Source organism: Neomonachus schauinslandi, chromosome 3 (genome assembly GCF_002201575.2).
Source record: "Neomonachus schauinslandi chromosome 3, ASM220157v2, whole genome shotgun sequence".
NCBI lineage: Eukaryota > Metazoa > Chordata > Mammalia > Carnivora > Phocidae > Neomonachus > Neomonachus schauinslandi.
In genome coordinates, this window is record NC_058405.1 from 186,054,811 (window position 1) to 186,067,383 (window position 12,573).

General features: G+C 49.3%; 1 protein-coding gene across 1 annotated transcript; it reads left to right on the plus strand.

Annotated features, from left to right (window-relative positions):
* The first annotated feature begins 209 nt into the window (after window positions 1–209).
* On the plus strand, window positions 210–8,500 carry NEU2 (neuraminidase 2). Its single transcript, XM_021693827.1, has 3 exons — window positions 210–397; window positions 4,925–5,129; window positions 6,671–8,500. The coding sequence occupies exons 2-3, from the start codon at window positions 4,929–4,931 to the stop codon at window positions 7,607–7,609; spliced, it is 1,140 nt and encodes a 379-aa protein (XP_021549502.1). The 5' UTR covers window positions 210–397; window positions 4,925–4,928; the 3' UTR covers window positions 7,610–8,500.
* The last annotated feature ends 4,073 nt before the right edge of the window (window positions 8,501–12,573 follow it).

Below are 12,573 nucleotides of genomic sequence, written 5' to 3' on the forward strand. Positions count from 1 at the left end.
GCTCATTCTGATTCACTATGACTGTAGAGAGAGCTGGACAGTCTTCCTGTTGGTTAATGAGTACCAGCGTCCTAACTGGGCCAAGGCTGGGCTTGTATACTGGCATCGCCCTGGAGCATGTTGGCAGATGAGTGGGTGGCAGAAGTCGGGGCCTCCCTGAGATGTATATAGGCACTGGAACGATAGAGGAGGGCCCTGAGACTCGCGGCTAGCCCGGAGGAATGCGGGAGCCCCACTGTTGTTCTAGACGCTGGGTTCCCACTGCCTCTGCTACACACCCCGACTTCCCACCCAGGCACCAGGATCCCACTTGGAACACTCTCTCTGATGAACAGCTTCTCTTGGAATTGACCCACTTGTTCATTTGTTAACAGAAACAAGAGCTCTTCTGTACGAGGTAATTATGAAGTGATGATATTGGGATATTGGGAATATCTTAGACATGGCGGTTCTAAAGAGCGTGACAGCTCATCACCCTCAGCCCCCCGTCAGGGCACCCACTCTCTTCTTGGGGTGCCCAGAGTACCTGCCGAATGGGGAAGGATGTGGAGAAGGCTCCAGTTGGTCAGCTCAGGAAAACTGCTCATTCCGCCCTCACGTTATTGCTGGTCTGAACTTCCAGGAGGCGGCTCCGTCATCCTGGACTGGCATGGGGATCAAGAAGCTCCTGGGGTAGGAATCCCCACAAAGCACTGGGCCCATGCTGAGTTGTTGAGCCCATTGGAAATAGGGTTTTCTTGGGAAAAGAAGCTGCCCCAAGCTTCAGGCTTGTTGCCGCACATGCTTGCTTTTGCTGCTCTTTGGAGAGGCGGCATTTCAACATGGTAGCCAACAGGCAAACATTCCACTCAAAACTAACCCCAAGAGCCAGGGCTGTTTCTCTCAGAAAAGCTGTGAAGTGTGCCTCTTTCTCCCTCCGCCCCTCCATGATTGGTTTTCACTTATTATTATAGGCTCCTGGAGGGCAGGGACCAGGGCTTATCTGTTTATCTGTTTCCTGGCATGTAGCAGGTGCTTGATGCAAATCTGTGAATTGCCAAAGCATTTTCCTGAAGTGGGCACATGGAAGCCTCTGGATTTGCAAGGTGCCCATAAGGTTGTGCTCCTAACAGGAGAGAGAGAGAAGACAGGCAGGACCGCTTGCCTTTTCTGAGAAAGCCATTCTGATGTGATCTCACCTCTGGGTCCTGTGGTGGGAGAGCCCAGTGATTAGGGGTGTGGGTTCTGGAATTTGGCAGCTCTGAGCTCACACCTACCCACCTCCACCACCCACTCAAGGCAGTCACCTCCTGTCTCCCTGACCCACTTATCAGTTTCCCCACATCTGAGATGGGAGTGCTACAGCCAGCCTCTTGGGCTGGGTGGGGAGAAGTGAGCTTCCTTGGGGAAGATGCTTCACTCTGGGCCTGGGCCCCACAAGACCAGAAGCCGTGGCACCTGCTGGTCGCCTTAGGTGGAACCATCTGAAACTGCTGCTATTCAACCATTTTTGACCTACAAAATGGTGGTTTCTCATCGTTCAACCTGACATTGTCACCCCACTGACCACCTGGATGCTGGCGCTGGAGGTGGGCTTGTGCTGAGGCCCCTGCCCACCCCTCCCCCAAGGAGTCAGCCCCCATTGAAGACAGAAGCACCTGCATGGTCACCCCCTACAGCTCTCTTCTTGCTAGGTGGGGAGACGGAAACCAGGGATGTAGGTTCTTGCCCAAAGATACACAAAGAGGGGACCTAGGACTGGAATCTGATTTTTTGACTCCTAATTCAGTTCTCTTCCCTCTGCGTTGGTCTCAAGCCGCTGCCATGGTGGGAGGCAGGGCTGGGTGCCGATGGGTCAGCTACCTACATGAGGTGCTAAAGCACCCCCAGAAATGTAACGAGGTGCGGGAAGATGGCATGTTCCAGAACTCCTTCCAGAGGCAGTACGGCAGGGAGTTAGAAGTGTCTTGAGTCCCAGCTCTGACACTTAAGTGTTAGTGAGCTCAGTTTCCTCATCTGTACCATGGGATTAAAAATAGTGTCTATTTCATGGGGGTGTTGTGGGTATTAAATGAATACATATTTGTAATTTGTATTGTAAACATTAAAATGTATGAATATAATTTACAAAAAACTTTTAGAAATATAGTGGAGCGCTTAAAAGAGTGCTGGCCCTTCATAAAGGCCATGTAAGTGTTGGTTATGATGATTGTGAAGACATTTGGGGATGTTATTGTCAATGGGTGTGCCAGTCTGGGCTGGTGCTAAGTTGCTGAGAATAGAGAGGAGCCCTCAAGCTCACACAGAGGTTCCTTTTCCTCTGCACCTGCCCTCCTGTGCCCGCTTTGGCTCAACATACACATGGGACAAATACTTAGACAAGCAGCCAGTGTGGGACTGGGTTACACGTGTCCACAGCCCCCCTCCCCCTGAACGCCAGCCTCTTCCACAGGGACATGGCTCTCAGCCAGGTTTTCAGAGGGCAGGGCATTTGTGAGGTCAAATAAGGCCATCCCTGTCGAGTGCTCAGACAGGTCCTGGTCCTAGTGAGCACTATTTGGTATTTGGCCATAAACTTAACTTCCCATCCCCACGTCCAGGGATCTTTCTTTTATTCACAAACTCCCGAAGTCCAGGGATCTTTCTTTTATTCACAAAGCATCCCGAGTGTCTAGAACAACTCAGGGCACAAGGTAGGAACACAGTAAACATTTGCTAAATGAATGACTACATTTGCCCCCACCCTAAAGGAGTACAGTGTCTCAGGAGGGAATCTGGAAAACAGCGACAGACACTATGGAAATCAATTCAGAATACTTTAAGCTGGGCATTCCCAGCTCCTCCCTAATTTGCCCTCCAAATTTAATTAATTTTGCTGTTTCCCCGTTTCTAAGAACCTGGCTCCTCTTTCAGTTATTCTGTCTCTGCTTCATCCAGGCTTTTATTTTGTCTCACCTGGGAGCTTGCAATAGATTCATCTTCTGCCCACGCTCCCCTTCCCTGGAGCCAAAAGAGGGACTTCCTAAAAAATAAATCAGGTTAGATCACTCCCCTGCCTAAACAATTTTGAAACCTTCCCCTTGCCTCCAGGCTAACATCCAACTCTGATGGTCAGTGAGCATCACCAGCGTTAGTCATCCGGAAATGCAAATCAAAACCCCAGCGAGATGCCACTTCACACCCCGTAGGGTGGCTGTTATCAAAAAGACACAATACGCAGTGTTGACGCGGAGAGATTGGAACCTTTCTACAGGGCTGGCGAGAATGTAAAATGTTGCAGCTGATGTAGAAAACAGTCTGGCAGCTCCTCAAAAAGTTAAACATGGAAGTACCATATGACCCAGCAACTCGGCTCCTAGATAAATATCCAAGAGCTTAAATAAACTGTTGATCAGTTTTCTAGGGAACACTGTTAAACTGCCTCTTTCTCCCCCATTTCATTTTTATTTGTAATCATACTTGATTCTTTCCCATTACATTTCATAACAAAGTTTCAGCCTCGCTGCCACTATGTCCACTAACCTCCCACGTTCTTGATTTCCAGTTATCGGGTCTAGATCTTGCCATGAAGACTTAGTCCTTCCATCCAATTCGAGGCAAACACACGTTTTTACCTTGTGCAGCATTTGCCCTTCTTGATTGTATTTTGTCAGATTGGCCTAACAATAATATTCATTATGGATTGAATAAAATACTGATAGATTGCACTAATTTCTCTAAAATGTTAAATTAAGTTTTAAATAGATAATACATGTCCACGGTAGGAAAAGAGGCAAGCAGGAGGAAGGGCATACAGAGGAGTGTGCTTCTTACTGCTCACCCCACTTTCCACTTCCCCTCCCCAACAGCCAGTTGCTGGCAGGGCTCCCCAGGAAGCAGGCTCTGGAACCAGGACAGGAGGTTGATGGGGGCACCTCCTGGGGTCAGCTCAGTGGGAGGGAGGGGAGGGCAGTAGGAGCGCGCAGAGGGAGTCTCTGGGGAGCCTCAGCTGAGCCCACGGGAGCCCTGGAGCTGGGCCGGCCCTTGAGAGCGTCCCAGGTAGGACAATGGAGCCAGGTCTTTATGTTCTGGGCAGACTCATCATCAGAGGCAGCCCTTCCTGGGGTATGGCCTTGGTGCTTTTCAGATGGCAGTCCTGTCCCTCCTGTCCGTCTTCCTCTGCAGCCAGCACTCCCTGAAGTGGGAACCAGCTGGCCCAGCATGGAGACCACTGTCATCCACAGTCCCCAAGTCATCTCTAGCTCTCCCTACCCTTTTTGGTCAAATGCTTATTTTTAATTTTTATTTTCTTATACATCCGGAAGACCCTTCCAGCCCACGTGAGCTGTCAGGAGCCCCTCTCTTCTATCCCCAACACCCCCTCTCTGCTCCAGGGGTGGAGCCCACATGGTGGGTGTAGCTGGGCCTTAGCTTCAGAGCTTTGAGAATCAAGGCTTTTTTTTTCCCCACCTTTTTTCCTTTTTTTCTAAGGCAACTTTCTAGGGCTCTGCAGTTATAAAAAAAAACCCTCCCATGTGTCATTTTCTGGCAGTTGGACAGATGCAGAGCACCACTCAGCAAGCACTCCTTTCCTACCCAAGGTTTAGCATTTGATTGATGAGTTGGGTTTGGAAAAGGCAGTTGAAGGTGATCACAAATCTGTTGTAAGAAGGTTTATTAATTTATAATAAGAATATAGCACAAAATACTCTTTTCCAAATACCTTCTCTCCGATGTCTCACGGACAGATTGCTGCCAAACTCCCTGGGAGGCATGTGCACAATTGGTAGACAGGCTCTTGGAATGTAATAAAAGGGGATGAACCCCATGCAGCAAGAGGACAGGCCACCCCAACATTGGGTGGCTTGCCTATGGGGTGAGCAGCACTTGCCTGGGAGGATGGCTGTGGCCCCATCTCAGGATGTGACTGCAAGACTCATCTTCTTATCCTGTGCCCACCCCCAAGCCCCATGGCATCCTGCCCTGTCCTGCAGAAGGAGAGAGTGTTCCAGTCAGGAGCCCATGCCTACAGAATCCCCGCTCTGCTCTACCTGCCTCAGCAGAAGACACTGCTGGCCTTCGCGGAAAAGCGGATGAGCAAGAAGGACGAGCACGCAGAGCTGATTGTCCTGCGCAGAGGAAGCTATGATGCATCCACCCACCACGTCCAGGTAAGGTAGGGTGAGGCTACAAGTGCTCCTCTGGGAGTACAGGGCCCATTCCATCCTTAGATGGCTGAGGTCTGGAGAACAGAGGGACAAAATACCCTGAATCCCAAGAGGGACCCAGAGACCTGTCAGGGATGGGGCAGAGAAGGTGCCCCAGGTGATCACCTAGATCTCACATGGGATCACCGTGAACAAGTCAGGTTGTCATGGCTACATCCCTGTCGAGTGCTCAGACAGGTCCTGGTCCTAGTTAGCACTATTTGGTATTTGGCCATAAACTTAACTTCCCATCCCCACGTCCAGGGATCTTTCTTTTATTCACAAACTCCCGAAGTTCAGGGATCTTTCTTTTATTCACAAAGCATCCCGAGTGTCTAGAACAACTCAGGGCACAAGGTAGGAACACAATAAACATTTGCTAAATGAATGACTACATTTGCCCCCACCCTAAAGGACGGGACAAGTCAGTCAGGAGACTGATGTTTGGAAAGCTTCCTACATCCCTAAAAACCTAAGGGAGGAGGAGTTTAGTATCACATAACTGGGGGTGGATTATATCCTTTTAGTAAAATTAACCTGGGGAGCAGGGTGAAGGTTGGAGTAATTTGCTTGTGTCTTGAGATTCCAGCATGTAGACCAAGTAGTTAATTCTGATTAACTACATCCAAAGCTGGCTTATCATATCTGATGGGCTTAATATTATTATTATCATTACCTTGTGGTCATTATTGCACAGTGGCTATCCAGAGCATGGGGTTTGAAGCAGATGGACTTGGGATCAAGTCCTGGTTCCATCACTTACCAGAGGTATGGTGTTGGGCAACTTATCTACCACATCTAAGCCTCTCATTCTCCAGACATGAGATGGAGCCAGTAACACCCGTGCCCCAGGCGTTAGGGATTAGCTTTAGATGAGACAGCAGACGTCATGCTCTTGGCACAGTATCTACCCCTAGAATCATCCGTCGGTGGAGAGCTATTAATGGATGGGGATGGACTATAGAGGCACAATATGTGTGACTCAGACTCGGACTGTGGAAGCTCAGTGTGAGTCCTTGGTGTTGTGGTGCTGCCCCTCCTCGGCTGCATTAACAGACTATGATGTGAAGAAATGGGAGGTGATTGTCTTCTTCTGCCCCACACTGGTCAGACTGTTGTAGTTACTCCAGGGCTTTACTTGTCAAGAATGGGAAGCTGGACTGGGCTGGTAGGTCGAGGGAACCAGGAAGAAGCTAGGAATGGCTCGTGTCTGAATCATCTTTGTATGCTGGGGTCTGGCACACGGCAGGTGCCCTGTAATGTATGGTGCTCTTCAAATGAAGAGGGCGCTGCCTCGGAGGGAGTGAGGGGGGCCCTGGCTCCCACCGCTCTGGGGAGGCGTTGTGCAGATGAATGCATGCTGCACGGAGAGCTCTTTCCGGTGACCTTTGATTTTTACCCCCTGAGATACACCCCCTTCCCCCACATTGCTGCTCCTGGCACCGTCACTGCCACTGGCCATTTCAAAGTTGTTCTTCTCCTCCTTTCTGTCCCCTCACATTCAGTGGCATGCTCAGGAGGTGGTGGCCCAAGCCCAGCTGGAGGGCCACCGGTCCATGAACCCAAGCCCCTTGTACGACGAGAAGACGGGAACCCTCTTCCTCTTCTTCATTGCCATCCCCGGGCAGGTCTCCGAGCACCACCAGCTCCACACCAGGGTCAACGTGACACGTCTGTGCCAGGTCACCAGCACGGACCACGGGAGGTCCTGGAGCCCCGCCAGAGACCTCACCAGCCCGGCCATCGGCGCGGCCCATGAGGAATGGGCCACTTTTGCGGTGGGTCCGGGGCACTGTCTGCAGCTTCACAACAAGACCCAGAGTCTGGTGGTGCCCGCCTATGCTTACCGGAACCTTCACTCCCTCCGGGGGCCTTCCCCATTTGCCTTCTGCTTCGTCAGCCACGACCACGGGCACACATGGAAGAGAGGAAACTTTGTGGCCCAGGACACCCTGGAGTGCCAAGTGGCTGAAGTAGGGGGTGCGGAGCAGAGGGTGGTGTATCTGAATGCCAGAAGCCCCCTTGGAGCCAGGGTCCAGGCTGAGAGCACCAACGAGGGGCTCGACTTCAAGGAGGCCCGACCAGTGAAGAAGCTGGTGGAGCCTCCCCACGGCTGCCACGGGAGCATCATCAGTTTTCCCGACCCCCATGCGGGCTCAGGAGCCTCAGACAAATGGTTGCTCTACACCCACCCGACTGACCCGCAGCAGAGAGCCAACCTGGGAGTGTACCTCCACAGGCGGCCCCTGGGCCCCGAGGCCTGGTCGGAGCCCGCTCTGTTGGCCATGGGGAGCTGTGCTTACTCAGACCTCCAGAGCATGGGCGCCGGCCCAGATGGGTCACCCCAGTTTGGGTGTCTGTATGAATCGGATAATTATGAAGAGGTGGTCTTCCTCATGTTCACCCTGAAACAAGCCTTCCCAGCTGAATTTTTGTTTCAGTGAGCCGGTTGTGTGGCCATCCAGGAAGGGCTCCTGACTGAGAGGGCCACGGTTTCCCCTCTGGGCTTTGGAGGCCAGCTCTTGGTTCCCTTCACCGAGAGCGTGCTCAGACACCCGCCTCCTGCCTCTTTTCCTCCTTTGATGTTTCAGTCCTTCTAAGGGATTCAGTTTTGAGCCCAGAAGTTGAAGGAACCTGGCTTCCCACAGCCCCTCGACAGGGAAGGTGCGGAGAGCTGTCGTTCTGCATGGCTCAGCCTGCCTGCTGCCCGCCCCAGCTTTGTGCGGGTCTTGATAAATGATGGAGTCCAGCCCATTTCTTCTTGGTAAATGCTCATCATGTTCCTGGGGAAAGGCTGAGACAAAGCTGTAATAAATTAGCAGAGGGGTCTGTGTGTGCGTGTGCGGGTACGCGCACATGTGTTCTCAATGATGCTCTAGAGGAGACCGCACGGGAGACAGCTTTGCAGGGAGGTAAGGCAGGTCTAGGAAAATTAAGCTAATCTAAGTCATTGTGTCAGTTTCCCCCGGCTGCCGTAACAGATCAATACAAACTTGGTGGCTTAAAACAACAGAAACTTATTCTCTGACAGTTCTAGAGGCCAGAAGTCCAAAATCAAAGCATCAGCAGGACTGTACTCCCTCTGAAGGCCCCAGGAGAGAACCCCTCCTTGCCTTTGACCCCAGGCATTCCCCAGCTCATGGCTACCTACCTCCCTTTAATGCCTCTGTCTGTGAGTGGCTTTCTCCCCTTCTCCTGTGTTTTCTCTTCTGTCTCTTACAAGACACCTGTCATTGGATTTCTGGCACACCCAGATAACCCAGGATAATCCTGCACTCAATTATATTTGCAAAGACTCTTTTCTTTTTTCTTAAATTTTATTTTATTTTATTATGTTAGTCACCATACAGTACATCATTAGTTTTTGATGTCGTGTTCCATGATTCATTGTTTTCAAAGACTCTTTTCTAAATGTCACCTTCACCGATTCTGAGGGTTAGGACGTGGATTTATCTTTTGGAGCCACCGTTCAACCCACTACAGGCATCAGAAGTGATTTTGGTACAGGTGACGTAGCTAAAGGTGGGAATGAAATTCAGATGAATCAGATGATTCAGAAGAATGAAGGGGGTAGGAGGGGCCGGGCTGCTGGGGATGTGCATCTGTGGTACAGAGCTGCTCTGGGGCATCCGGTCTTTGCGGTGACAGGGATGCCACCATGTGGAGGTGAAGAGAGAGGGGCGAGGGTCCTGTGCTTATGTAGTCCTTCTGTATAGAAAGAGCAAGGAGGAGGCCACGCTCCGGTTGTCATGAGGGTGATAACCTGAGAGGGGAGCCCTGGGCGGACGGGGCTGACACTTCTCTGACCTCTGGGGTCTTCAGGAGCCTTTGTCATATGTCCCCGTGGAAACGTGGACTTGCCGCCTGCCCCCATCAGAGCCCCTCCTACCAACTGGATCAATCTAATAGTTTGATGGCAGCCATCAAGGACAACAGTTTTGGGTTCTTGCAATTGAGCAGTGTCTCCAGGTGGCCAGGCAGTGGTTAAATGGAATTTTCACAGAGGGGAGCTGGAGGTGTGGCTTTTGTTCTGGGTGTGCTTCCCGGCACTGGCCTCCTATCTGGGTGCTACCTCTCTGTGCAGGGTTTTATGAAATCCAGCTGGAAGGATAAAGAAGTAGGGCCTGGTTATTGCAGGGGTGGAAAGTAAGCCTTGGGGATGCCACCTGCTGTCTTCTAAACCCTGCAAAGTTAGCTATGCAGAGGCCAGAGGCCCAGCCAGGAGAGTGAGGACAAGGGCACATTGGCCAGGGGCAGCACACCGTCAAGAGGTTTAGAGGTAGGGTGGCCTGATAGCATATGATCTGAATCAGGACACTTTTGAGAGTGAAAAGAGGATGGTATTAATAATTATACCAAGCAATGGGCGTCACCCAGGACTGTCCCAGGCAAACTGAGAGCTTTAAGAGAAAAAGACCCACCAGGGATTGTATCAGGAGCTGGCCTCTGCTAACTACCCTGGGAGAGTCAACCAATTAAGGGTCTTGATGTGAGTTGGGAATAGGATAGGACATCTGGACACGCCAAGCTCAGAACATTATTTTCTTAGACTTTCTTCATTCACAGAAGTCAGTAGGTCTCAATTCTAACTTCTTGTTAGAATTTCCTGGGGAGCTTTTACACCATGATGATGCCTGGGCTCCACCCCTGACCAGCTGATTCAGAATCTCTGGTGATGGCAGGCAGGGATGAGTATTTTTTTATTTTTTCAAAAGCTCCTCAGGTTATTCCAGTGAGCATAAGGATCAAGAACTGCTGGCACAGATGATCGCTAAAGTTCCTTCTACTTCTAAATGTATACAAATATCAAAGTCTTTGGATCTGAAGGAAAAAAGCAACTGTTGATTTGGTTAGAGCTGAACTGATCTATTCATTGAAAAATTCCACTAAGAGAGTGAAAAGCCATAGATGGGGAGAAGATACTTATAACACATATATCTGACAAAGGACTTGTATCCAGAATATATAAAGAGTTCCTACAAACCAATAAGAAAAAGACAATCCAATAAAAATGGGCAAAAGGCTTGAACAGGCACTTCACAAAAGAGGATATCATAAAGGGTGCTAAACACATGGTCATCAGAGAAATGCAAATTAAAATCATGAGATACCCACTAGAATGATTACAATTAAAAAGACTGACAACAGCAAGTATTGGCAAGTATGTGAGGCAACCAGAACTCTCATGCATTTCTGGAGGAAGTGTAACTGGTATGAGCACTTTGGAAAGCTGTTTGGTAGTATCTACTAAAACTGAACGTGCAAATACTCTATGACCCAACTCTTCTACTCTGCAGTATGCATCTAAGAGAAATGAATACGTACAGCTGCCAGAGACACGTATAAGAATGTTCATGGCAACTTCATTCCTAAGAGTCCCAAAGTGGAAACAATCCAAATGTCAGTTGAAAACAGAATAGATACCTGAATTGGGCAATATTCACTCAATGGAATATTTCACAATAATAAAAAAAAATGGGCTACTATTGCACGCAAGAGCGTGGATGGTTTTCCAGACATTATATATTGAATGAAAGAAGCCAGATTCAAAAGACTACCTACTTGATCACTCTGTTCATATGAAGTTCAAGAACAGGCAAAATAAATCTATGGTGTATAAGTCAGGAGCGGCTATTTGTGGTGGAGGAGAGCTGTTCACAGAGAGCTGGAAGAAATCTTCTGGGTGCTGGAAACATTCTGTTGTTTGATCTGGTGCCGGTTAGGAGGGCGAATCCATAGGTGAAAATTCAATAGGCTGTACACACAAGATTTGTGTACCCTACCGTGTGTACACTATACCATGATGAAAAATAAAAGTTGAACTGAATAGATTTGCTAGTTAAACCTCCAAATCAATATATTATTTTGGGTTGTAAAACTTTGGAACTGAATTTGTATAATAAAGTTTTTGGGGGAGAATCATTTTAGATTTACAGAAAAGTTACAAAGATAGTATGGAGTGTTCCCATATACCCTATACCCAGTTTCCCCTAATGTTAACATCTTATGTAACTCTGGTACAGTTGTCAAAACTAAGAGATTAATATTGGTACACTACTATTAACTAAACTCTAGACTCTCTTCGGATTTCACCAGTGTTTCTACTAATGTCCTTTTACTGTTCTAGGATCCAATCCAGGATACATTTAGTACATTTAGTGAAACTGAATTTTTACTACAATTTGTGTCCATGGAGACACACACATACCCACAGATTGATACACAGTTCCAGGAGCCCCTCCGCTCACATCATGAGGCCTGGGGCAAGTCCAGGGTGGTCGCCTTGGAAGGCCCAGAACCTGGCCCTGCAGAGAGGGCAGGCAGGGTGGTCTGCTAAGCCCAGTGGTGCTGATAGAGAAGATCTGACCTTCTCAGGAGAGACCCTCTCCCTGCACAGTGAGATTAACATGGTGGCCACAGAGAGTAACTGGAACTTGTCCATTCTTAGAGGTAAGGCTGCATGTCGTGAGATACAAAACGTTAGCCTGTAGAGATGGAAGTGAACTTGAAGTCTGTTAAGTCCAGCCTCCTCCATTGAGGGGGGATGAAAGCAGGTCCCATGAGGTCCAGTGACTTTCTCAAGGCCACACGACCAGTGGCAGGGCCAGGAGAGCAACTGGGTTTTGGAGTCTTGACCAGTGTCCCCGCATCTGTTCTCAGTTGTCTCTACTGTCCCCATCTGACCATCCAAGAAGTATGAAGGGGTCTGTATGACGAGGTTCTGGGATGTGGAGTTCTGCTTGGCCGGTCCCTGGGGCCTGTGCCCTCAGCCCTGGGTACCATGCCTCCCTGCGTGGCATGGCCTCCCCAGAGAGGGTGGGGAGAGGGCAGCTCGGGTGGCAGCGCTGGTCTGCGGACTCGCCAGCCGGGGTGTTCTAAGAAGGCAGCGACTCGTGCAGAGCCGAGAGGAGTCAGGAGAGCTCAGCGCTCCAAAGCCCTGCTCTGCTTTGTGAGATTTCAGTGCCGGGACCACACCACCGCCCGCACAAATCCCCATCCCGTGAAGAAGAAAGGAAGAAATCCAGTATTTAAATGTGATACTTTAATCACACTGCCCAAAAGGTGAGAAAGCTGACTGTACTTTTGGCAAGGTGTTTCTTTTTCAAATTCCATTTTTGTACTGTTTTTAGGGGAGGATTTCAATGGAATAGATGCCAAACGTTTGGAAGTATAAAGAGGCAAGAAAAAAACACCCGTAATCCCACTAAGCAGAGGCACATTTTCTTCTGGTCTTTTATCTGTGAAATTTGCTGAGATCATGCTGCAGAACCAATGTGGGATGGTGCTTCTTCTCCCCACTTGACATTATATCCGAAGCATCTCCTCCATGTTGTATTCTTGCAAAAGATATTATGCCAAAGGAACATACCATGAATTATGTAATCATTCCTGAGTATTTGAAAATGAA